The sequence below is a fragment of the Mauremys mutica genome, chromosome 3, assembly GCF_020497125.1.
Source record: "Mauremys mutica isolate MM-2020 ecotype Southern chromosome 3, ASM2049712v1, whole genome shotgun sequence".
Lineage (NCBI taxonomy): Eukaryota > Metazoa > Chordata > Testudines > Geoemydidae > Mauremys > Mauremys mutica.
In genome coordinates this window covers 211496952-211521637 of record NC_059074.1, presented here as the reverse complement: position 1 = coordinate 211521637, position 24686 = coordinate 211496952, and the positions used below count along the sequence as shown (strand labels likewise).

Below are 24686 nucleotides of genomic sequence, written 5' to 3'. Positions count from 1 at the left end.
AGAACAAGATAGCCAAGTCCAAGCACTCATACTGCAGAAACATCCCATCATCTAGCCCAGCCAGAGAACCAACAATGCAGCACAGACAAGCAGCCTGTCCAAGCAAATATTGGATGGGCAGGGGGGCAAGAGAGCAGGGAACAAGTAAAAACAAATTTTATATGCAGAATAAAATATAAAGTAATGAAGCCTTGAGAGAAGCCTTATGCAGCCCCCCAATCAGAATTTCAAGGAAAATTAACTAGAAACTAAGCCTTAACAGAGAACAAACCTTCTCAAGGGAGGGGCTGGCATAGCTGGCCATCTGCTGGTTCAACTCAAGGCTCATCTGGCTGCTCCAGGCACTGTCGTCTATCATCCCCAGAGATGTTCTTAGGAACTGAGTGTAAAAGAAGAGAGTTAAAGCAGATGGTTAATTGCAAGAATTTGGGGGTTGTTGTGGGGGTTTGTTTGTTTATTTGTTTGGTGTTTTTTTTTCTTCCTTGTTCTCTCTTGTAAACTTTCCAATATTCAGGTGTCATGGGAAGGTTATTTCCCTATTAAGAACTATAAACATCGACAACCCAGATTTCCTCTGCTGTTGTTCTTTAACCTTTGTGTGATGATTCCTCTCAGTCCTCAAATCCAGATGAACAGTGAATTGGAGAATGAGATGGAGCCAAGAAATCTGACCATTGAGGAGTGATTTTATAGTGGATGGAGGATGGGTCTAGTAAACTTTGAGCAAAGGGCCCTGGACTACGAAGGACCAGGCACCTTCTCTGAAGTGCTATGAACCCATTCTGCCACCTCCTGAGGGTCCCCAGGGTTGTGAGGTACCTCACTACCCCTGCCCTTAGCATGAGAAAGCCTTCTCTGTGCCTGCCAGGTGTCAGCTCCTGACTCAGCCAGCCACAGGAAACACAAGCACGCCCTTCTCACCCCATCCAGGTTCCACTCTCCTTCTACAGATAAGCAATCGGTACAGTCCAACCGCCGAGCCCTCTCTGCAGCCCCACAATGTCCAGCCCCTGTTCCACTGGACACTCACAGAATTCATAGGTTTGCTACACATCACCTTACCAGTTTCACCTCAGCATCACTGCTCCGTTTCACACACTTAGATACATTTATAGTGAAAACAAGCAGAGTTCAATTGACAAAGATCAGAGAGTTGGGAAGCAGCAAGTAAAATTAATGTAAACAAATGGTTACGTAAAAATAAAATCCTAACACACTTCTAGAGCTTGAACTTAGATAACCAAATATTCCCCTGTCTCACAAAGGATAGCTCCCCCAAATCTCTCTCCCAGCATGAAACACCCAGACCAAAGATCATCCTCCATTCATAAGACAAGGAGCTGTCAGTTCGTCCAATAGATGAAGGATACCTCTGGACCTCCAGATATAGTTCCACGCATCCATTGTCTTCATTTGAAAACAGGGTACCCCCTATTGTTTGCTTGTTTTTCTTGTATCAAATCTCCTCTGGAGACTTCACAATCACTTGATTAGAATTTTCCTCTGTTGATTAGCATCCACTGTGAATAATTACTCACAGGCAGATAAGCGTCTCCTGCCTGAAAGAAACTTGTTTATCACTTTCTGGTGACCAGCCCGAACTCACAGACCTTAAAAGCATCAATTTCAGTATAGAACCATAGCACCTGATATATTATCCATCCAATCACTGTGCAATGCTTATGATGAGCCGTGTGACACAGGTATCCAGTAAAGGCTTTACATGACACCCTTTGATTATATAGAGATCAGATCCAGGGAATCCTGGGAATAAAAGGTAATAATTGGAGATGTACCAATCTCCTAGAACTGGAAGGGACCTGGAAAGGTCATTGAGTCCAGCCCCCTGCCTTCACTAGCAGGACCAATTTTTGCCCCAGACCCCTAAGTGGCCCCCTCAAGGATTGAACTCACAACCCTGTGTTTAGCAGGCCATGCTCAAACCACTGAGCTATCCCTCCCCAATCCTGTAGCCTAAGTCAGTGGACACCCAAAGGACCAGGAGTCACACCCTCATCTCCCATTGAAGTCAGCCAGAGGTTAGTAACTTTCAGCACTTTGCTGTTTCAGGCCCTAATTTTGAACAGCAGCCAGGAAATCTCAGAAACCTCACAAGAAAACCTAATCTTAGTTGATTTTTTAGCCCAAAGAATTTCAAAGGAAGCTGGATCTGGAATGGGGAACTCCAGAGTGTAATCCAACCCCAAATGGAACTGCAAACCTTCTGGGGCGTATTTGTCACTAGGTCCCTTCCTTTCATTTTCAGCACTCGCCATCAAAGTGTTCCTTGTCTGGATTTACACGAGGCTGCAAAGAGCTCTTTCTGAGCAGAAAGGCTTCTCCCTGAGATACAGTCACCAAACCCTGTCTTGTCTCTTTTCCTTTTGGGGTTTCTCACAGCAAATTTTCTTTTGAGTGGCAAAGAGAAAAAAATAATCCTTTCTATGTCCCCCAGTGGTGCATTAGCACCATGAGCATGCTGGTTTTCTGGTTATGTTGTGTGTTGTTCCCAATGGTAACGCAGAGTTATTTATAACTAGCGCTGGTTGAACAATGGTAAGTCCATTTCACAAAGCAAGTGGGAGTTTTTTGTTTTCTTGATTTTTCAACACACACATGAAAAGTGAAAGAAACAAAAATATTTTGCTTTTCAAAATAAAAAATGACCATTATTCAGTTCTTTGTTTTCCCCCTTTCCTTCCCTTTATCCCTCGTCCCCAGGCCTTTCCTCCCCTCTTCCACTTTGTGACTGAAAAAGCCGGGGCGGGGGGAGGGGAGGCAGGGGGGGAAGGAGACAAACAGGAAAGCAAATGAAAAAAAAACCCCAAAAATCAACTTCAGTTAAAAAAAAACACTGAACATTTTCCAGTTGGGTTGGGTTTTGTTTTGTTTTGTGTTAAAAAATTTTTTTTTGAAAGTGTCCCATGAAAATAAAAAAGGCCAGTTTTCACTGAACAAAAGTTGCAAATGAAATGGTTTGACCAGCTCTGCTTAGAATGAATAGTTTATCATTAATATTTTCCCCAGCTGATACATTTGGAGGGGGGAGGGAGGGCTGTGACAATACAGCTGAAAGCCATCTTGTACCTGAAGCAGCATGTGCTCCCACTGCACGTGGTCCAGGGAATTCTCTGTGTTTCCTATGAAGCAGGAGGCAAAACAATAATGTCAGCTAGGTTAGCAAGAAGAGTCGTCCCAGGAATCTCCTTTGCAATCAGTCCTTCGAAAACCCCTGCTCTGCCAAGCTGTAACATGCCTGCGCTTTCAAGGCTAAATGGGACCTACGCCAACGTTCTTTGTTGGACCCACAGAAAGTATCATGTTATGTACCCTGCTGGCATTTCTATTCAGGGTCAGTCAACCCACCAGGAGTGAGATGCTGAGCACTCCCAATTCCTTTTGACTTTAATGGGAGCTGAGGGTACTTAGCATCTCAGAAAACTGTTCAGCACATCAGAAGACTGGGTTTAATGTGAATACAAACTTTTCCTGCATAATAAAAGATTCTGGACTTGATCCTAACTTGATGTAAATCGGTGTAGCTTCACTGAAGTCAATGGAATGATACTGATTTACATCAGCTGAGAATCTGGCCCCGTTTCTGAATGTCCAGCTCTAACCTACCCTTCTTTAATGTCGGCACAAGGCAGTACTGGGGACTCTGTACAGCAACAACTAGGGAAGATACAGCTCATTTTTAAATCTTTTTTTGACTATCAAACCCACTTGAACATTGTGGGGTCTGACCTTCATCAGAAACATATCGGGTTTGTGCTCCACGTAGGGTCTGTCATACTCCACAGAGACTACACTGGCACAACCACGTCATTGGAGTTCTGCTGGCATAACCCCATAGTGTAGATGCAGCTACACTGACTGAGGAGGTCAATAGATTCATACCACTGTAAAATTGCTGAAAGACATTATTAGGCCCATAATACCTAGAGTCTACATGGGCACCCACTTGGCCAACCTAGCTTTTATGGCTCAGGTTTCCTTACAGAAAGAAAAACTCTGGGTTTTTAATTGAATCACCCTTGAAAGTAAACATGGGGTTTAATTTTCAGAAACATTCAGTTTGCAAAATCAGACTATATATGGAACCCCAAAATATTTCACTAACCTCCAACTTCATGTGTAATTCACCTTCCCAAACATTAACCTAGCAAAGGTGTGGGGGGAACTGCTGTAAAATTTCCATTCAGCTGAAACCTTCCTGGCCTGATTCTGCCCGGATTGAATTGGCTTCAGTGGTTTAACTCTAGATTTAGCCCAGTGGTTCACAGTTATCCAGATGAAGGAAAAGTGAGGGCCTAGAAGCCCAATTTCAATTCCCCACTGTTCCCACATACTGCAACAGGAATGGCACAACACGTGTCGATACGAAGCTGCATTTTCTGGCTTCCCTTCTATGCTCCATGGACCGCACTCCTCCTAACTAGCACTTTACCTTCAATGTACTGCAGCAGAGATGGGATCTTTACTACCCACATCTCACCCACTGCTGCATGGATATTTTGGTGCAGGGCCTGTAGTAACTGCAAGGCAGCACATCCGTGTCCTTCTCCTGCATAAGGGGACGAGGCTACTACCTGTCAGCGAGAGAGAAGAACAGGCTAAGTTTGGTCAGCACAATACCAGTGTGGTCCTGAAGGAGGGAATAGTTCAGACTCTCTCATTGTGGAGACCATACAACAGAGTTGTTGATTCTACTGCAGTGCCTTCCTGAAGAAGAAAGCATTCTAGCTAGTACGAGGATGCAGAACAGTGCGTCTCAGGAGAGGGCAGAGACAGAGAGATCCAAATCATACACATTCCTCAGCCTGTCTACAAGCATCTAGCTAGAAAACCCATTTTTATAGTTAACTGTCCCACTTCACATTCCACAGAAAACCTATTCTCATGGTCTACTCACCAGGAGTCGTGCCAGCAGCCCCTGGGGTGTAGGGAGTTTCACTAGGGAAAGAAAGAGAATATCATGAATTCTGCCAGACTTTTAGAGAATCCTGCTGATGTTATTCACCTAGCCATTTCCAACGTGCCCACCAATGTTGAATGCAGCTGATCATAATTTGCATTTCCATAGTGCTTTCAGTCTGAGCTTCTCAAAATGCTTCACAGCCATGAATGAATTCCGCCTCACAGCCCCTCTATGAGGTTGGCATTAATTACTCCTTCATTTCACAAGTGGGGAAGCTGAGAGAGAAAGATCAGGTGATTTCCCCAAGGTCACATCAGAATTTTGGTGGCAAGCTGGGAACAGAACCCACATTTCCTAGCTCCATCCCATGGCCATGTTGTAATCACAAGACCATCCCTCATTTTAGCCTTCTCATTGCAGATGAGAGAACTGGAGCAGACTGAACCTGTTCATTGCATAGTGTGCCTGGAGAGAATAAATGAAAGAGTTTCTGTTATAAACCTGGTCCACCGTAGTCAAGGCAAGCAGCTTCTTCTCCTTCCTGCTGCTTTTTCTCAGCCAGCTCCCTAAGGCATCTGCAGAGAGGCTTCAAAGTACCAGTGTACTGAGCTGGCACCACATATTCCAGAAGCCTTGGCCATAACACCTGCAGAGAAGAGCGAGACTGTTCAGTACGCAGCTATTTCCATTCCCCCACCTCCAGTATCCTGCTGTCGGAATCCCTCCCTCTCATGTAGCTTGTAGCTTAGCCCCCTGGGGGACCTAAGGGGCAGTTGCACTCAGACAGTGGAAAGAATGAAGAGAAGATCTCTGCAACATGATTCCTTCCAGTTCAGTTGCTTTCTATCTTTTCTCTAATGTGAACCACTTACTCCATGATGAAGGGGTCACATCCCTGACATGAATCTGACATGCTGTTCCTCCATTATGCTGACTGTGCAAAAAGCTTCCTTGTGGGGAAAACTTCTGGGAAGGTACAAGGAAGATAAGGAAGAACGTCCCTATTTCAAGAAGCAGTAGCAACAGGTCACTTACTTGGGTCATTCCAGTGACCGAGGTGTCCAGACATTGCAGGATGTCAGTGCACAGGGTTTGGATCGTGTTTTCTTCCGGAATAGCCTGGGTGAGAAGTGTTGTACCCTGCTGTGAGACAGCTCTATAGAACTTATTAGCTAGTAGCAAGACACTGGCTAGAGAATCAGTGTCCTTCTCTTACAAAGCCATCATGAACATTGACCTATGCCTGCTTTTATATTGCACTGGAAGTGCACAAACATCTGAAGGGAAGAGAATAATGGAAACTCTTAACTGGTGGGTCAGATCCCAGGCTTAGGAAAACCCTAAAGTGAAGGGAATGATTCTCTGAACACAAGAGTTTCCCCAACAGGGTTAATTTTCTTTAAATTTGAAAAACTGTTTCATCTTTTTATCTCTGAGGAAAAACATTCAGACTCTGCCCAGTGGAAATCAATATGCAGAACCAGGGGGATCCACTCTGTTTGTTCTGATGCCCCAACCAGCTTGGTCATTCTGGGTGTAGTGAGTGTGATTCTATCAACGGGCCTAATTCTGCTCTTACTTACACTGGACTAAATATTGATTGACTCTACTGATTTCAGTGTAAAGGAGAGCAAAACTGGCCCGAGGAGAAAAAGCAGCCTTCCTTAAGATGGATGTGTGTGTGCGCGTGTGTGTGAAAAAAAGGCCCTTGGAGAGTATTGCCACAAGCTCCAACTTTGAAGAAAAGGGGCCAGGCAGAGCTAAGATCTTCAACAACTTACTGTAAAGTTGAACTGTTTATGTTAATACAGATCATGGATCCAATCATGGAGCACAAAGTTTCTGGAGCCTCTGGCTGTGTCCATGGATAGAAATACGGATTGAAGACATTTTTAAACTAGTACATGTAGATTAGAGCATGTAGTGAGGGAAATATGCAGCAAGCTTTTCCAGGCTCTTGACAGTCTGGGATGCAACCTGCATAACCTCGGTATTTTGCTGATAGTTTATGTTTGCTTCAACAGCCACAGAATTGGGCACCATTATGTTCTCTGGAGAGTCTATTGAAAACAAAGAGATGTGCTTTCTTGTACAAGAACATTTCACTGAAAAATGGTGTTTTCAGAATTTTCAATGACTCATCAGAGGGTTGAGGAACCTAGATGACTCTGTTAGATGTAAATACCCAGTGTGAGAGTCTGATCTGTTACACTAGTATAAATCCAGAGTGACGCCACTAAAGTCAGTGGAGTTACCTTGACTTTACACCAATATAACTGATCAGATTCTGGCTCTAATCCTTCAGTCCAGTTGTCCTTGAGTCAAAACTCCCACTGAAGGCAAGGGGAGCAGTCAGCATGCAAGAATGGTAGGACCGAGTCTTAAGTGTTAAGAAGTCTCCTTACCAGTTTGCTGGTGGACACACTGAACTCCGTGAAAACATGTGCTACCATATCCCAAGCTGCACAGTTCTCCACACTTTGTAAGCTGAGCAGCCTCTGGATGAAATGAAGAACTGCCTTCCTCACCTGCAAGGGTAGAGATGACACACATGAGTTATTGTTATCCCTTCTGCCTGAAATAGGAGATAGGATATGAGAGTCCTTATGCTTTTGATTTGATCTCCTTGGCTTATAAACATGGATCCATTTAACACAGTCAGGATAATGACATGCCTTCTCTAGTCTGCAGTCTCTCCTCTGGATCTGAATGAAAGCTCCACCCAGATGTCCATTCATCCCATATCATTGAAAAAAAATTGAAATATTTCACTGCTCCACACAATCTTACCGTAGCATTCTGATCACTGAAAGTGGATTTCACTGCCTTCACAATCAGACACTTTTTCGGTCTTGTCTCGGGCACTGAAAGATAAGGAGAGGTGTACAGTACTTCTTTGTTCGACACACTCACTTTCCACATTGGAATGAATCCCGGATTTCAAAAGGCCCTATTTAAGAGTAATACCAAGCTTCTCTCATACACAGAATCAATGGGGAAAACATAGGACCAGACTCTGGTCTGAGTTACACTAGTGTAAATCGAAAGTAATTCCAGTTCTATAAATAGTGCCATCATGCTGCCATGATGGAAATAGTATAAAAGAATTAGATAGACTGAGGTCAATCTGTGTTTAACACAGTCTAACAGAACTCAGAATCTAGTCTACAGTGTCTAATACTGACGATTATCGAGTCAGGGGTATTATTTTATTTTTGATTATCGTTAATGTGCATTAGCCCCAAGTCAACTTCTGTATCTGAAGTTGAAAAATACCTTGGGCTACATTCAGCTCTTAGTTGAACCTGTTGATTTCTGTGTGGCCATAGGGGGGTAACTTAGGGCAGCATTTTGCCCCTTAGTGGATATCCAGACCACTGGTGACTGTGTGTTATAGAGATTCTGTGCCCCATTTGCAGAGGTGATGAGTCTGTTACAGCCCTGCCGGGCCTACAGAGCCTTGGTTCTTTAGCTCAATCTATAGTAGCTCATGCTTTTAGCTCTGGATCAGGGCTGGCTTTAGGCCGATTCCCCTGATTCTCCTGAATTGGGCCCCGTGCCTGACAGGGCCCTGCACATAACAGGACCCCGCGCCCAGTGACCTTTTAAATTTTTACTCACCCGGCAACGCTATGGGTCTTCGGCGGCACTTCAGCGGCGGGTCCTTCACTCGCTCCGGGTCTTCGGCAGCACGTGAAGGACCCGCTGCTGAAGTTCCACCGAAGACTCAGAGCGAGTGAAGGACCCGCCGCCGAAGTGCAGCCGAAGTCTCAGGGCACCGCCCGGTGAGTACAAGCCCCACAAATCAGGCCCCGCACTTCCTAAAGCCGGCCCTGCCCTGGACGTCCCCAACTCAACCCTCAGCATGTCGGCCAAGAGGGCAACTGGCACGGTTGCTCCTGTGTTACTTACAGTCAGCACCAACAATAGCTCTGAGCAGATTCAGAGATGCCACACGAACAGCCTCATTCTCAATCTCCAGCTGCGAGTGCAGAAAGGCTATCAGATCATCAGGAGAAGAACGGGCTGCAAGGCAAGAAATCACGTCCTCGCTGATGACAGAACTCTTATTGTTACCATACCTTACAAAGGTAAGGAAGTTACAAGGAAACTACTGTGTAACTCAGAGTTTCTTCCCCTTACCTAGTTGAACTACACAATGGACCAGCTCTGTGTGATTTTCCATGCTGAGCGGCCTAGCTTGAGAACAGATCTGTGGGAAGAAGGGAAATGGTCAAAGAAAAACTAATCAGAAGCAATTGAAAAGAAAATGTTCAATTAATTTCTAAGCTTCCACTTCCTACTTGTCCAACTAGAGGTCTGAACCCCAGGTGGATGGTACTGAACGCACAGCAAGAATCAAACACAATGTCCAATACATTAGATGAGAGAAGCTAGAGTGTTTTGAACGGCAGAGCTCATCGAATCAAGACACAGCCACAGTGTTTACTGTACAACTCTGACTCCCCCTGATAAACGGCTTATGGTAAAATTGCTTTACAAACTGAGCTGGATATTAGCCAAGAAAGTGAGACCACTACCTGCTTACTCTTGAGCCTGCAGAAATCAGTAAGGCATGAGGCAGTCCCCAGGCTCTGCACTATCATTTCATAGATTTGGATTGTTAATATGCTTCAGATCTGCTGTGCCTAAGCTCAAGGGATCCAAGCAAAACCACCCCTCACCTGGTTATGCAGAGCACTGCAGATGGCTTGAAACTTCCCGTCAGGGAGAGGGATCTTATATTCACCAGAGACCTCCAAGAGCTGGCTCAGACTCTGCAACAGAGGGTGAAAGTCAGATGGTGGCACACACAGGAGCAATATGTAGTGACTGAAGCAGATTCAGGGGATTCATGGATTCCAAGGCCGAAACGGATTATTGCCATCATCTAGTCTGACCTCCGGTATAACACAGGCCACAGACCTTGCCCAGAATAATTCCCAGAGCAGAGCTTTTAGAAAAACATCCCAATCTCGATTTAAAAACTGTCAGTGAGGGAGAATCTGCCTCGGCCCTTGGTAAATGGTTGTAATGGTTAATTATCTCACCATTAAAAATGGACACCACATTTCCAGTCTGAATGTGTCTTGCTTCAGTTTCTAGCCACTGGATCAAGTTACCCCTTTCTCTGCTAGACTGAAGAGCCCGTTATAAAACATGAGTCCCTCATGTAAGATATTATAGACTGTCATGAAGTCACCTGTCACAGGATAGGTCCACCCCGTCAGGGTGGTACCAGGTTGTGGAGGAAATGAAGTAGATCTCGGGCGGCCCAGCTGGCCTAGTCTCCTTAGCCACCGCAGCAGTCCTGACTCCTACGGCAGCATAGCCTAATGGTTGGGATCAGCGCAGCAGCCCTTCAGTGAGGGTCCATGGCCAAACAGTCTGAGTCTGTAGGGCTCCCCTTCTAGGTATAGCAGTGCGGCCTAGTGGCCAAAGTCAATGGAACCACCCTTGGCAGCAGAGCAATGCGGCCTAGTGGCCAGAGTCATTAGAACCACCTTTTGCAGCAGGGAAGTGTTGCCTAGTGGCCAGCCCTTCTCCACTGGGTCCTACGTATTCCACAGGTCCCAGCCCAGGGCCCTGTCTTGCCGCAGGGGTATCTGCCACCAAATCAGCGGGGATCCTTCCAAAACACGCCAAGTCAAAGCCCAGTGCCTCAACTGGATCAATGCTTAGTCTACCTAGGATACTTTCCACTCAGGAATTCTGTGGTCTCTCCTCCATCTCTGGCATTGGGCGGCTGGGGGTCGGTTGCAGCCACAGTCTGGCTGATCTCTGAATCCTGGAGCACTGGCAGTCTCTCTGCAGGAGCCTCCAATGCACCCAGGGCCGGCGCTTCCATTTAGGCGAGCTAGGCAGTCGCCTAGGGCGCCAGGATTTGGGGGGGTCGGCATTTTGCCTGGAGGGCGGCAGGTGGTTCCGGTGGACCTCCTGCAGATGTGCCTGTGGAGGGTCCGCTGGTCCAGCGGCTCTCGTGGAGCATCCGCAGGCACGCCTGTGGCAGGTCCACCGGAGCCGTGGGACGGACCCTCCGCAGGAACGCCTGCGGGAGGTCCACCGGAGCCGCGGGACCGGCAGCAAAATGGGTAGAGCCGGCCCTGCGCCTAGGGTGCCAAAAACCCTGGCACTGCTCCTGAATGCACCTCTGCTCTCTTCGGCAGCCATCCCAGACTGAGCTGAGTGGCTCTCTTTAATATCCTGGTTCCAGCTGAAGCATGCCCAGCAGAGATGAGGGGCCATGGCCTCCTTAACCCATAAAGTATGATTATCCCGTGTTGAACCAATGTTGGGTAGCTAAATCCAATCACGCACCCTTTTACTTTCTGTTTGTTAAACTAAATAGATTGAGTTCCTTGATTCTACCACTGTAAGGCATGTTTTCTAATCCATTAATCACTGTGGCTCTTCTCTCAATCTCCTCTCCAATTTATCAACACCCTTTTTGAGTTGTGGGCACTAGAACTGGACACCGTATTCCAACAGTAGTCACACAAGTGCCAGATTTAGAGGTAAAATAACCACTGTACTCCTCCTAGAGATTCCCCTTTTTATGCTTTTCAGCTTTTTTGGCCACAGCATGAGCTCATGTTCAGCTGATTGTGGTGATCATGATGAACAATCTTTTTCAGAGTCACTGCTTCCCAGGACAGCATCCCCCATCATGTATGTATGGCCTAAATTCTTTGTGCCTAGATGCTCACATTTACATTCAGCCATATTTAAATGCACCTTTGTTTGCACCCAGTTTACCAAGTGATCTAGATCTCTGTGAATCTGTCCTCGCCATTTTTTACCACTTCCCAATTTTTATCTCATCTCCCAACTTTATCAGAGATGTTTTTTTGTCCTCTGCCAGGTTATTGATAAAAAAGGTGACAATCGAATTCTTCCTTTGCTGCTTCAAGCTTCCAGAATGTCTCTGATGCCATCTACAGATTTTACTATATTGAAGCAGTTCTGTAGTGCTCTGATGCTATCAAACAAGTCCATCATGCGTTGGTTCCCTCCAAATCATGGGTATTTCAACCCCAAAAGTGACCACATACTGTACCAGAAAGCTTCAACCAACAGAGATGGTGAGTAAATATCACTACCAAGAAGTTATAGCTGTCTCGTGAGTTCATTTACAACAGTGTAGCCGCACTGAAGACAGAATATGGCCCCTTAATTCTTGCTCATGTGGTACTCAGGGTAGATGAAATAGAGAGAGAAGGGGAGTGAGACAATATCTTTAATTAGATTATCTCACCCACCTTGGCGCTGTTGGGACCAACATGGCTACAACAACACTGCATAGAACGGGAGGTGAAATAGACAGGCAATGCTTTTAGATCCATCTAGTTACATAATCCAAAGCAATCACCCTCAAGCCTCCTTAGTATTAATTTTCAGCCATTGACCATTGGCTTGGTACTGACCAGAGACAACATATGGCAGACCATGCTCTGAGGAGCTTATGAACTAAAAGAGAGACGCAGAGTTGACAGGATGTACTGGGAAATCATGAGGGAGGATCTTGTTGGGGAGGGGGGCAGGTGTTTTGTTTTTTATCTCCTTATCATCCTCCCCAGGAAACAGAGGATGCTTTTCATAAGAGGCATTTACCTACAAATCTTCTTGCCTGGCTCACCATGTGTATAAACCCAGAACTCGTGTGGATATTTATTTTCTAACAAGTCACTGTCTCAACCAGGAAACCCCACTGGCAGCAAATTCCTTGTGCAGTTCATACATGCACACACATAGACAGTTACCTTAAGGAGTGGTACCTCACCTTGGTGACGTGAAAAACATCAGTGTTTTCGTTATATTGCTCAAGGAGCCATGAGAGGTGTTCAAATATCTGATCTTGATACTCCTCTTTGTGTAGCAGGAGGCTCATCATGGGACCAAGGGCTTTGATGATAGCCTGCTTGAGCTGCATAGATGAGACACAGAATTTATGTTCCTACTAATTCATTCAGTATCATCCAATGGGCACACCTTTTCTACTTCCAATGCCTGCAACTTCCCTTGTTCCACTGTAGGAATGGGCCTATCTCAATATTTCCTGGTAAAGAACCGGGACTCGTAGGGTTGGTTTCAGGATTATATCCTAATGCACCTCACAACTATACCAGGTAAAATATTCCCCAGATTAGTATGCATTCTAGGCCAACTCATCCCTGCTGGAACTCCACTGGGGCTGAATGGAGGAATTAATTTAAGCCACTATCCCATGTTTATCTGCACGTTAGGTGCATAAAACTAGAATCCATGTACACTGTGTACTGACAGAATTTCCATGATGTGGTGACATTATAAATGTTTGGGTTTTAGATGTTTTACATGACACTCTGTTCCATCCAAAAGGACCTACCACTAAATGCCATCATCACAATGAGTGTCAGACACATAGAATTTAACGTTACAATTTCTGCTAAAGGTTTAGAGAACCAGCAATTCTCACCTCCGGCTCCTCACAAGTCAGCCAGTTGCTGGTCACATGAGTGTAGACGGGAAGAAAATGATTGCAGAGTCGCAATTGGCCCACTTTGGGGAATGAGCACTTTTCCCAGTTAGCCAAAAAGAGACGTACTGCCCTTGACCATTGTTCCAGAACTGCATGGACGGAGAGAAGACAGGCAATGTGAAAAGGACACATTAGTAACGAGGAGAAGTTGCTTTATCCATGAAGACACCCAGGCCAAAAGTTTACTACAATTCCATGGCAGCTACTGCTCTGTTCAGGACTAGACGCTGAAATCCAACATCAATTTTGAGCTATTTCTCTTCCCCCCATTCCGTGTCTTGTTTCTCAAAAGGCTTTTTAATTTGCAGATCTCTCAATCTTTTTTCAATTACCAGCATCTGAAGACAATTTTTTCTCCCTTCCTTGTTACCTCTTAATTAGAGCTGCTTGAAAAAACAGTTTAAATTAAATTACAAATCTTTACTGATGGTGATTTTTTCTTTCAAAATTGCAAAGTTTAAAAATCATTTCTATTTTTCAAAAATCAAAAAAATCCAGCCACCTCAGAAACACTGGATGCACACTTCCTGATTAGACTTGTCACTGACATTTTTCACATTTGTTTTTCATCAAATTTGGGGGAAATTATGGAAAATATAATTAAAAATCAAAATATTTCAGCAAGCTCTCCTCTGAACGACTCGTGTCCTCTGCAGTTATTGTTTATTTAACTCTAACACTGGATGATTTTATCTCGAGTTACAGTTTGTCTGAAAGATGTTCAGTGCCCCTAACTGCCATTGGCTTTACTGGGATTTGAAGGTAGTGGGGAGCACTTTGCCCTAAAGGTAGGTGTATCTAGTGTCCTTGCTAAGAAGAATTAGGGCCCAATCCTGTTGTCTATGAAGTCGATGGCAAAATTCCCATTTACCTCAAAGGCACAGGATTAACCCCTTACTGAGCATCACCTGAAAAGCAAAGGAAGAGAGAAGTGGAGAGGAAGAGAAGACAGAGAAAGAGGGTGAAAGGAGATGATGATAAAGAAACTAAGAGGAGAGAATGGGTGAAGGAGTGGGAAATGGGATTTTTAAATGTACAGTATTGAAATCTGTTCCCTTCACCTCCTCCCCCAGGAGACTGCCGGCAGATGGGCAGCTTCAGCCTTTGTGTCTGTTTATTTTAAATTATATCCATGAGTCATAAAGGGCTTGAACTTACAAATGCTCAGTGCCTCCTGCAAAGTACAGAGCACTCTCAACTTCACTGAGTGCTGCGGGAGCCAAGGAACGCACCACCTGGTGCAATCCAGGGCAGGGAGCACAGTTCAGGCATGTTTGCAAACTTGGTCAGTCACTCAATCTGTACCAAGACTCCCTAAATATCCATTTGGGGCACCTGCAGTAAATGCTGGCACTTACCACCGCAAAATGCTTGTCTCAGCCTGCCGTCCTTGACGAACTCCAGCATGGAGAACATGGTGTTCAGGGTCACTCTCACAAAAGGGATACACTTACGTGCTGCAGAAGAGAAGGAAGATAGATAATCGGCTGCTCTCCGCCTTCTTAGAACACACTTAGAAACACTGAGGGGCAGGATACTATGGGCTCCTGGGTCATTTTGCGCTGCGTAAGCAGAGCAGACTGGCTTTAAAGGAGCCATTGAAAGCCAGTGGCGGATTCACCCTGAAGAGAGGAATCCTGCACCAGTGCACAGCTGTGCCCGATGCTCAACTCACTCCCAGCGTAAGGGGAGAGCACTGGGGCTGGATGGGAAGTGGGGTGGAGAAGAGCTCCACTAGACCTGATCTTCCACTCATTCCCATCCTTAAGGAACTTCAGTTGGGGGCAGAAGTTAGAGCTTCCACTGCCGTTTGGACAGCTCATGATCTGGAAGCCAGAACTAGCAAGAGCAGTGAATCCTTTGTCTCTCCACACACGCACGCACGCACACACTCAAGCAGAGCTCTGTTTAGCTGCAACATTTTTAGGTAGAGAGAGTAATCCCCTGTCCTTAAATGAAAGGCGATAACTTTGAAACAAAAGATGGAAGTTACAATACCATAGGCTGATGACAGGTTGCCCAGCGTAACTAAAATAAACTCTTCAGGCAGCTTCGGTGGTTTCAGATGACAGCGCAGCTCATACATGACATGATCAAAATAGCAGCTTGCCAGAGTCACTAACGTGTTGCTAGCTGCCACTTTTACTTCATTTGTTGCTTCCTACAAAAAAAACAAAACAAAACAAAAAAAAAGAGAAAGACTGAAGTAACTGAAGCCGGTTGCACTAGCCAGAGTTGTTTATATGAGTCAAGATCTTATTTCTGTGCATAAGTTCCGAATGAACTCACCCAACTTTCTGCGGATACAGTCATTAGTCATAAATATTCATTGAGTCGTTTGGCTAAACAATTTTCAGCCTTCGAGTTGCTTGCAAGCTGCTTAGTTAGACTATTCATTATTAGCTCCTTGTGGGTGGATGACTGGTCACCTTAGTCACGTGACATTTTGCCCTGCCCTTCCCTGAGGAGGTAGTGAGACACAGACAGCTTCAAGATATTCAGAGAGCTTTCCTGGAATAAACTGTCCCCCAAAAGGAGGCTGACTTCCTTTGGAAGAAGAGAGAGATTTTTCCATGGGTTTTCCTGCTGCCAAACTAGATTCTAAATACAATGCTGCTGCTTTTGGAGATAGCTCAGATTCTGTCTGTCTGTCTTAGAGCTTTATACTGCCACTTATCCCTATAGTATCAGAGCGCCTCCCACATAACATCAGTATCAAAAATGAAATCCCTAGTAGACTTTGGGAAAGACATGCTCATTAAGAAACCACAGGCCTGTCTCTGTGTCTGAGATCATGTGTCTCGGGTCCTGATCCTGCAAAGTACTTAAGCACATGTGTAACTTTCACATGTGAGTTTTCCCATCTTATGCATGTGCACAAGTGCTGTCTAGGACCTGGGCTTTGGTCTGGAGGAAGGTGTGGGCCTCTAACAGAAGAATACATTTTCATTTCAGTATATAGTTTACACCCCCCCCCCCAAAAAAAGAGAGTTTTAATTAGTTAAAGCTTTGGATCCTTTGATTAGTAGCTCAGGAGAACTAACTTACCTGAGTCTCTCTCATCTGGTCTGAGGCTAGGCTTACAATGTTTTTCACTAGCCTTATCTCTAGGCCCCCGGTGTCCTGCTGTAACACCCCCTCCAGGATATAGTAAATGGCTACTCTGTTTTGCTGGGGACAAACCAGAAAAGAGAAAAAAAATTCGGAAAAGTTTTTCTTGCTGACCACACAGTAATTTGACAAATAAGCCCCTGCCCTAAAGAGCTTTGAATCCAAACATGAAATGATTAGCCCAAGTCTTATCATAACAGAGCAGGTCTGTGGCCAGGAAGAGAATCCATATCTCCTGAGTCATTATCCAGAGTCCTATCCCCTAGGCCACACTGACTCCTCAGCCAGCATGCTCACACAACTACTCCATTGACTTAATTGGTGTAAAACATGCCATGCCCTCCATAATCACCATATTAGCAGCACTTCAGAAGCAGCCGAACAATTGACATATTTTAATCTTCCTGCAGAGAAAAAAGCCAGAAGAAGCCTCCTTCACTGCCCCCTTCTCGAGTTTCATTTATTGAAAACGAACAATAAAAAGGAGCCCCTTGCCCTTGCTCTAGTCACTCCAGACAGAATTGGTAAATGTGTAATTACAAAATACCCAACTCCCGCAGTAAGTCCTCAACAGCTCCTAGCGGAAATTAGCTCAGCAGTTAGATCTACATTGACAGTCGCACAGTTAAAGGTGTCTTTTATGAGGCCCATCAGTGTAGAAATTCACAGATGATACTAAATATGGGGGAGTTTAGTATCAGCTGGGACAGAAAAAAAATAAAGAAGGACACAAAGAAATTAAAAACCTGAGCAGAGAACAAGATTCCTTTCAGAAAACTGCAAACTAGCACATCTGGAAAGGATGTAACTGACATAATGGGAGGGAGAAAAGTGGGAAGCAACAAGTGCCCTGGGGGTGACAGTGAAAAACCAAGTCAACGTGTATATGCAAGGGGTGACGGCTACCACAAAGAGCCATGTGGGTTGGGTCTTTTCCACACAGGGATCATGGCACAAAGCAGGAAGACGACAGTTCCTCTCTGTTCATCTAAGGTGTGACTGCATCTGGATTATTGCATTTTCTAGCACCACATTCCCAGAGAGAGCAACAAACTGGAAGTAATTCATGGGAGAGCAAAAAAAGAATGCAGGGGGGTGGCAGAACTGACTTCTGAATAGAGCCCTGCAACCTGACCCAAATCCTATGGGACCTGACTACAGGCATCAGGGTCAGGTTGGATGAAAAAACAACTGGCTCTTGGGCTCAGGTCAGGTCGGCTCTCCTCCTTTAGCTCATGGGATCAGCACAACAGGGGGCAGTGTCAGAGGATGAAGCCATCGATGCACATCGTTGCCGCTGCGCCGGCTCCATGAGCAGGATGCCGTGGCAATATCTGGTTTGGGGGGAAGGGTTGGGACCAGGATGGAAAATGATTCAACCCTCTCAAGGTGAGGTGAGTGGGCTTGGGGCCAGTTCAGGTTGGGCTTCAAAACTGGGCCTGAGCAGACCTCTACTTCTGAAGACAGACTGAAAGAACTGCCAAAGGCAGATGCGGCAAAAGGAGGACTATGAGGGGACATGATAATACCATACAACTACATGTAGCGTGTGAACATCAAGGAGGAAGAGGAATTTTTTAGGCAGTGATGAGCTCCAGCTGGTTCGCACCGGTTCCCGAGAACCGGTTGTAAAATTTAGAAGCCTTTTTAGAACCGGTTGTTCCAGGACAAACGGTTCTAAAAAGTTTTTAAATTTAACAAAGGCTAGGGCAGCTGTCCACCCGGCCCGGCCCCAACTCACCTCACCCTCTCCCCTGAATGCTCCACCCTCCTTCTCCTCCCCTTCCCCTGCTTCCCGCGTATCAAATGTTCGCGGGAAGCCTGAAAAATGCAGCAGGCAGGTAAGCTGGGCGCGGGGGGGACGGTGTGTGCATGGCCCAGTCCGGCTCCCCCTGGCCCTGGCCGAGCGCCCCAGCTAAGCACCACCGGCTGGGGCTGGTCCCGGCTGAGCGGCTCGGACCCGGCCCAGCTGGGGACCTGCAGCTCCGGCCCGGCCCGGGTAGTCGGGCCGAGCGGCTCCAGCCCCGGGACTCGGGCCCCGCGGCTCCGGCCCCGGGACTCGGGCCCCGCGGCTCCGGCCCCGGCGCCGGCCGAGCGGCTCCGGCCCGGGGAGTCGGGCCCCGCGGCTCAGGCCCCGGCGCCGGCCGAGCGGCTCCGGCCCGGCCCGGGAGTCGGGCCCCGCGGCTCCGCCCCCGGTGCCGGCCGAGCGGCTCCGGCCCGGCCCGGGAGTCGGGCCCCGCGGCTCCGGCCCCGGTGCCGGCCGAGCGGCTCCGGCCCAGCCCGGGGAGTCGGGCCCCGCGGCTCCGGCCCCGGTGCCGGCCGAGCGGCTCCGGCCCGGCCCCGGGAGTCGGGCCGAGCGGCTCCGGCCCCGGGAGTCGGGCCGAGCGGCTCCGGCCCCGGCGCCGGCCGAGCGGCTCCGGCCCGGGGAGTCGGGCCCAGCGGCTCCGGCCCCGGTGCCGGCAGAGCTGCTCCGGCCCGGCCCAGCCTGGGGAGTCGCGCCCCGCGGAGCCGCCCGAGCGGCGCCGGCTGAGCAGCCCCGGCCCCGCGGCGCCGGCCCGGGGAGTCAGGCCCAGCAGCGCCGGCTGAGCGGCTCCGGCCCGGCAAGTCGGGCCCCGTGGCTCTGGCCCCGGTGCCGGCTGAGCGGCTCCGGCCCGGCAAGTCGGGCCCCGCAGCTCCGGCCCCGGTGCCGGCCGAGCGGCTCCGGCCCGGCAAGTTGGGCCCCGCAGCTCCGGCCCTGGTGCCGGCCGAGCGGCTCCGGCCTGGCCCGGGGAGTCGGGCCCAGCGGCTCCGGCCCCGGTGCCGGCCCAGCGGCTCCGGCCCGGGGAGTCGGGCCCTACGGCACTAGTCGAGGTCCCGGCAGAGCGGACCCGGACCCAGGCAGTGTGGTAAGGGGGCAGGGAGCAGGGAGGCAGTGTTCGGTGTGTTGTGGGGGGGTCAGGGTGGTCAGAGGGCAGAGATAAGGGGGATTGAATGGGAACAAGGGTCCTGGGGGGCAGTCAGGAAGGAGCAGGGGTTGGATGAGGTGGCAGGGGCAGTCAGGGACAGAGAGAAGGGGTAGTTGGATGGGGCAGGGATCCCAGGGGGCCATCAAGAATAAGAGGAGAGATTGGATGGGGCTGCAAGGGGCAGTCAGAGGACAGGGATGGGTCAGGGGTCCCAGGGGGGTGTCAAGGAACATGGGGGGTTGGATGGGGCATGACCCCCGGTGGGGGCACGACCCCCTCATGAGGTGAGGAGGAGGGAACCGGTTGTTAATATTTTGGCAGCTCATCACTGCATTTAGGTAAAAGTAGGAGTAATGGGATTAAACTAAAAAAAGACAATTTAGACTTTAATAACAGGAAAAATGCCTCACCTGTGAGACGGGTCTATAAGGTTATGACATAGTCTTCCTAGGAAAATAGCGGAAGTTCAGTCGTTAGGGGCTTTTAAAATTAGTTTGGCCAAACCAGTGGGAAATGGCCATTTGGAATGGTTCTGCATTCACAGGGACATGGACTGGATGATCCAATAGATCTTTTCCATCTCTGTCTCCTGGGAGTCTCTATATCTAGGTGACTTGCATGCCAAGGTCATAAAGCCCTTTGGAATGTTCAGAGCCAATCAGATCTCTCGATTGGCTAAACATTCCATTGGTGCTGCTTGAAAAGGAGGCTTCTGCAAACTGCAATCAGAACACACAGCTCCACTGGGGAGAAGCTCCTTCCATTCATTTTTAAATGTCAGGAGGATTTGTTTAATTGAAAATTGTCACTGATAATTTATGAATACATAAGCACTATGTAATACAAGTAGCTCTGGATTAGGCAATAATTTTATTCTTTAAAACCAAAAGAGATTCATCATTAATCAAGTAATTCAAATAATTAAAGTACTAGGAGGCCAAGACAAGCAGTTCGGTTCTGCTCATAAGGGCTAGTGGGGGAGGACAGACTGGGGCAGGGGCTGAATGGGAGTGGAGACCCAGTGTTACAGGGGGGAGGGAGGTTCAGAACCACATAGTGATGGGGGAGGAGGTGCAGAGCTACACAGGGACAGGGGATGGTTGGGTGGGGCATAGAGCCACATTGGGTTGGGGGGAGTGGGTATCTGAGTGGGGGTGCAGGAACACATGGAGGCAGGGGCAGATGCCTTACTGAATGGGAGAGGTTAGGAGTCAGCCAGGGTCTGCATGGGGAGAGCTCCCTAACAATTCCTCCCCGCCCCTCCCCAAAAAACTGTTCCATACCTTTCCCATCCATACCCAGCAACCCTCCAAGTTCACACCCAGGCTCCTTCCCAGCAATTCACCCCTCCCTCCCTCAGCTCCTCCATTACCCCTGACTCCACCAAGCCATGAGGGGTGCAAGAAATATGGCTCTGTAGTGAGTTGAAGTGAATTGTTACTCAGAGTTCTGTATTAATATGCATAGTAAGGAATCTATTTGTCAAAAAAGATTTTCTCAATCCTTTTTGTTGTCTATTGATACAGACATACTTGCTGACAGGGATTTTGAAATAAATAATTTGAACTGGTGCAATTATATTGTATATTTGCAGAAATGTTAAAATACTGTGCGCATCATTTTTATTTTTTTGTTGCAGAATCCGCCCCCCCCCCAGAAAATATATAGATAAGGTCCCTTCAGTGCTATAATCTCAATAATCTTTCTTATGATGACATGAGTGTTGGTTAGGAATAAGAGCAGGGAGTCAGTTCACTTGGGTTTTATTCACATTCTTTTACTAACTTGCTAAGTGGTGTTGAGCAAGTAACTGAATTCCCTGTGACACAAATCATCTGTAAATGGGGATCATGCTTACCATTCTCACAAGGGTGCTGTGAGTCTTAATTCACTAGTGTTAGGTAAGTGCTTTGAGATTTTTGGATGAAGATGCTAAAGAAGGGCAAAGTATTATTGGAAGAGATTACTGCAGGTCCTATAGTGTACTTTTACTATATACAACTCATGTACTCCACTGTGTGAAAACGGACAATGCTCTTTTTATAGAGCATTATATCAGCCTGATCTGTAATAACAGCATTTTGCATGATGGAGGATAGAAGGGTGAATACAGATTATGCTGCTGGTGCACCAGGCCAAGTTCTATACTGAATTACCCCCATGCATTCCCCCAGGAAGTCAGGCAGAATTTGGTGTGGACACATGGAAAGCAGATTTAATTTCATGAAACTACCCTACCTTATCCTGTTGCAGTTTCTCCAGCAGAACTCTCACAACACTAGCCAGCTTGGTCTTAGCTATAGAGGCAATCCTGAGGGCAATTCTGTCCTTATCTTGGTCAGCTATGTGCACCAGGAGGGAAACAACCTCATTATAAACACCTGAAATTAAATAAAAGGATTTAGCTGGTTACCACTGATAGTAGAATTGGTGCTGGCTTCTTTAATTCACTATCCAGTAAAGATTCTGCAGGTGCCCAAACACTGTGAGGAGAAGACGACCTGGGAATCATGTAAATCCTCTTCCTTCCGCCTGATGACCAGGTTTGTGTGCTGAAGGACCCAGTGTGTTTGGGGGGAAATCATAATGAAGAAAATTTGCTCCTTTCAAGTAAATCCCCATGTAAAATAATCTTCCTTTCCCTCTTTACTATCAGTTGATGAGGTTTGATAGCATACAGAATAATTATTTATGGCCCAAATGTTCAAAACTGGGTGCCTAAACTTAAGCTCCTAAATCCATATTAAGGCACCTACACCCTGATTCAGCATCCTAATCACATGCTTAACTCTAAGCCAACAAAGAGACCTAAAGTTAAGCACATGCTTTAAGAGTTTTGCTTAGTCAGACCTCCCCCATAACATTCAATAGAAACTGAGATTCTCAGGAAAGTTTCCAGGTCCACAGGCTGTACGCCAAGTCCTCAACTGGTGTAAATCGACACAGCTACAAGGAAGACAACAGAGCAACACTGATTTACAGCAGCTGAGGTTCTGGTCATACAAATGGAGAACATTACAACTAATCTATCTGTATGCCTATGCTTTCTGAATGTGTGTGTGAATATAGACTGGATCTAGAAAATACAATGCTGACCCTTACCTCTCTCAGTTACCTCCTGTTCACTCACAAGATTATTCATGTTTTAGTCTTTTCTCACCACTTCCTACAGTCCTTTCTCTAAAGAGCTCCTGTACTGTCAGGCAGCTGGCCTCTCAGTCTGTCATGGCCAGGATAGTCAGTTAAGATTATGCAAGCACTATTATGACATCAATGTGACTGCAGCATACCTCACAATCTGCTGCCGACCAGGTATGTGTTGTAATTACATGGACAAGATCCTCAAAGGTATTTAGGCTCCTAACTCGCACTGAAATCAGTAGCTTTTAGGAACCTAAATACATATCAATATCTGGGCCCATACAAGTAAGCAGTTCAATAGGTGGCTACATTTGCTCCAGTGAAGAATTTCTCATTCTCTCAACATCATTTTGAATTTTGGTTCCGTCCCTCTCTGTTTACCACACTTTCCAGTATTGGTTTTACCTGAAAATCTGCTCCTGGTTGAATTTATATAAATAAAAGCATCAAACAAAGAAAGAGAAGAAACTGCCTTGGAGAATGCACAGTGACCCTTGAGTGTGGTTGGTTGGTTTCCCTCTGCTTTTTAATTTGGTTGATCAAAAAGCCTGATGAAACCTTATTGAACTGTATTACAAATATTGATTTTATATTCTTTTACAATGAATTGAAATTTATACTTAATTTCCATGTCCTGCCAGACAAATCAACTACATTAATTTTTATTGTGTTTGATACAGTGTGGTGTCATATGTAGGGCCATATATAGAGCCAACTCTTGATTTTGGAAGTTATGTTGCCTTTAAAGCATTCAGAGTGATGACACTCTTTGCAGTAAACCATATGGAAAAAGAATTCCAATTACATTTGTCCCTTGCTATGTATAACCGATTTTGTGCCTTATCCTTTCTGATTTTCATATCCTTACACGTATATGCTATTCTTTTGTACTTCTCCTTAGTAATTCGTCCATGTTTCACATTTTGTAGGATTTCTTTTTGATTTTCAGGTCATTAAAAAACTTACTATTCTTCCTATCTTTCCTTTGTATTGGCAGTTGTGCCTTTAATATTGTCTCCATGAGAAACTTCCTGAACTCCTTTATGCCTTAGATATTTTCCTTATGGGTGGCTACCTACCAATTCTCTGAGTATATTGAAATGTGCTTTTTGTAGTCCTCCTTCTGTCATTCTCACTCCTTCCTTTCCTTAGAATCATGAAATCTATCATTCATGATCACTTTCACCCAAATCACCTTCCACCTTCACATTCACAACCAGCTCCTCCCTGTTGGTCAAAATCAAGTCTAAAATGGTTGTCCTTCAGAAAAACACCATTTTCTGAAACAAAGCATTGTCCCCAGTACATTCCAGGAATTTACTGGATAATTTTGTTTTTTGCCATATTTCTTTTTTAACAGCTGTCTAGGTAGGTAAAATCCCCCATTATTATCATCAGGATTTGATTTTTGAATATTTCTGGTTTTTGTTCTAGAAATGCCTCATCTCCCTCCTCTTCCTGATTGGGTGGTCTGTAATAGACCCCTACCAGGACATCACCCCTGTTTTTTCCTTCTTTTATCTTTACTCAGAGACTTTCAACTGGTCTGCTTCTCACCTCCTTCTGGACCTCAGAACAAGTGTACAATGCAATATGTCCTCTGGTTTTTTTTCCTGCCTGTCCTTCCTGACCAAGCTATAGCTCTCTATATCAATATTCCAGTTATGAGATTTAGTCTATCAAGTATCTGCGATGCCAGTTAAGCTCAGTTATGACATATGTACTAAAACTCCCAGATTTTACTGTTTATTCCTCATTATTATTACTCCTTCCATTTGTGTATAGACATCTAAGATGTTAAGCAGATACCCCCCATGGATTTCCCTTTTGTTACTCCTATAATTCTACTACAATTTTCCACATCTGCTTTTCCCCAAACATCTAGTCCTCTATTAAGGTCACCTTTTTTTACCTGGTGGCTTTTTTCACCCGCCCCCTCTGAACTTAGTTTTAAGCTCTTCTCATAAGGTTGGTGAGTCAGCGCATGAAGATGTTCTTCTCCTTCTTGGTCAGATGGACCTCATCTCTTCCAAGCAAACCTCCTTCCTGC

General features: G+C 46.3%; 1 protein-coding gene across 6 annotated transcripts in view; it reads right to left on the bottom strand.

Moving 5' to 3' along the window:
* The window catches only part of LOC123366451 (maestro heat-like repeat-containing protein family member 2B), a 63941-nt gene extending 41183 nt beyond the window's left edge, over positions 1-22758 (bottom strand). For all 6 annotated transcript variants that reach the window (XM_045009955.1, XM_045009956.1, XM_045009957.1 and 3 more), the window contains exons 1-18: positions 22598-22758; positions 21734-21876; positions 16488-16610; positions 15438-15600; positions 14798-14896; positions 13377-13528; positions 12702-12845; positions 9607-9699; positions 9065-9134; positions 8834-8947; positions 7712-7785; positions 7327-7449; positions 5957-6040; positions 5423-5567; positions 4916-4956; positions 4451-4592; positions 3088-3140; positions 272-379 (exon numbers count right to left, since the gene is read on the bottom strand). In XM_045009955.1, coding sequence (XP_044865890.1) covers positions 272-379; positions 3088-3140; positions 4451-4592; positions 4916-4956; positions 5423-5567; positions 5957-6040; positions 7327-7449; positions 7712-7785; positions 8834-8947; positions 9065-9134; positions 9607-9699; positions 12702-12845; positions 13377-13528; positions 14798-14896; positions 15438-15600; positions 16488-16610; positions 21734-21876; positions 22598-22637 — 1911 coding nt within the window. In that variant the 5' untranslated portion in view covers positions 22638-22758. The remainder of the gene's footprint in view (positions 1-271; positions 380-3087; positions 3141-4450; positions 4593-4915; positions 4957-5422; positions 5568-5956; positions 6041-7326; positions 7450-7711; positions 7786-8833; positions 8948-9064; positions 9135-9606; positions 9700-12701; positions 12846-13376; positions 13529-14797; positions 14897-15437; positions 15601-16487; positions 16611-21733; positions 21877-22597) is intronic.
* Between the last annotated feature and the right edge of the window lie 1928 nt (positions 22759-24686).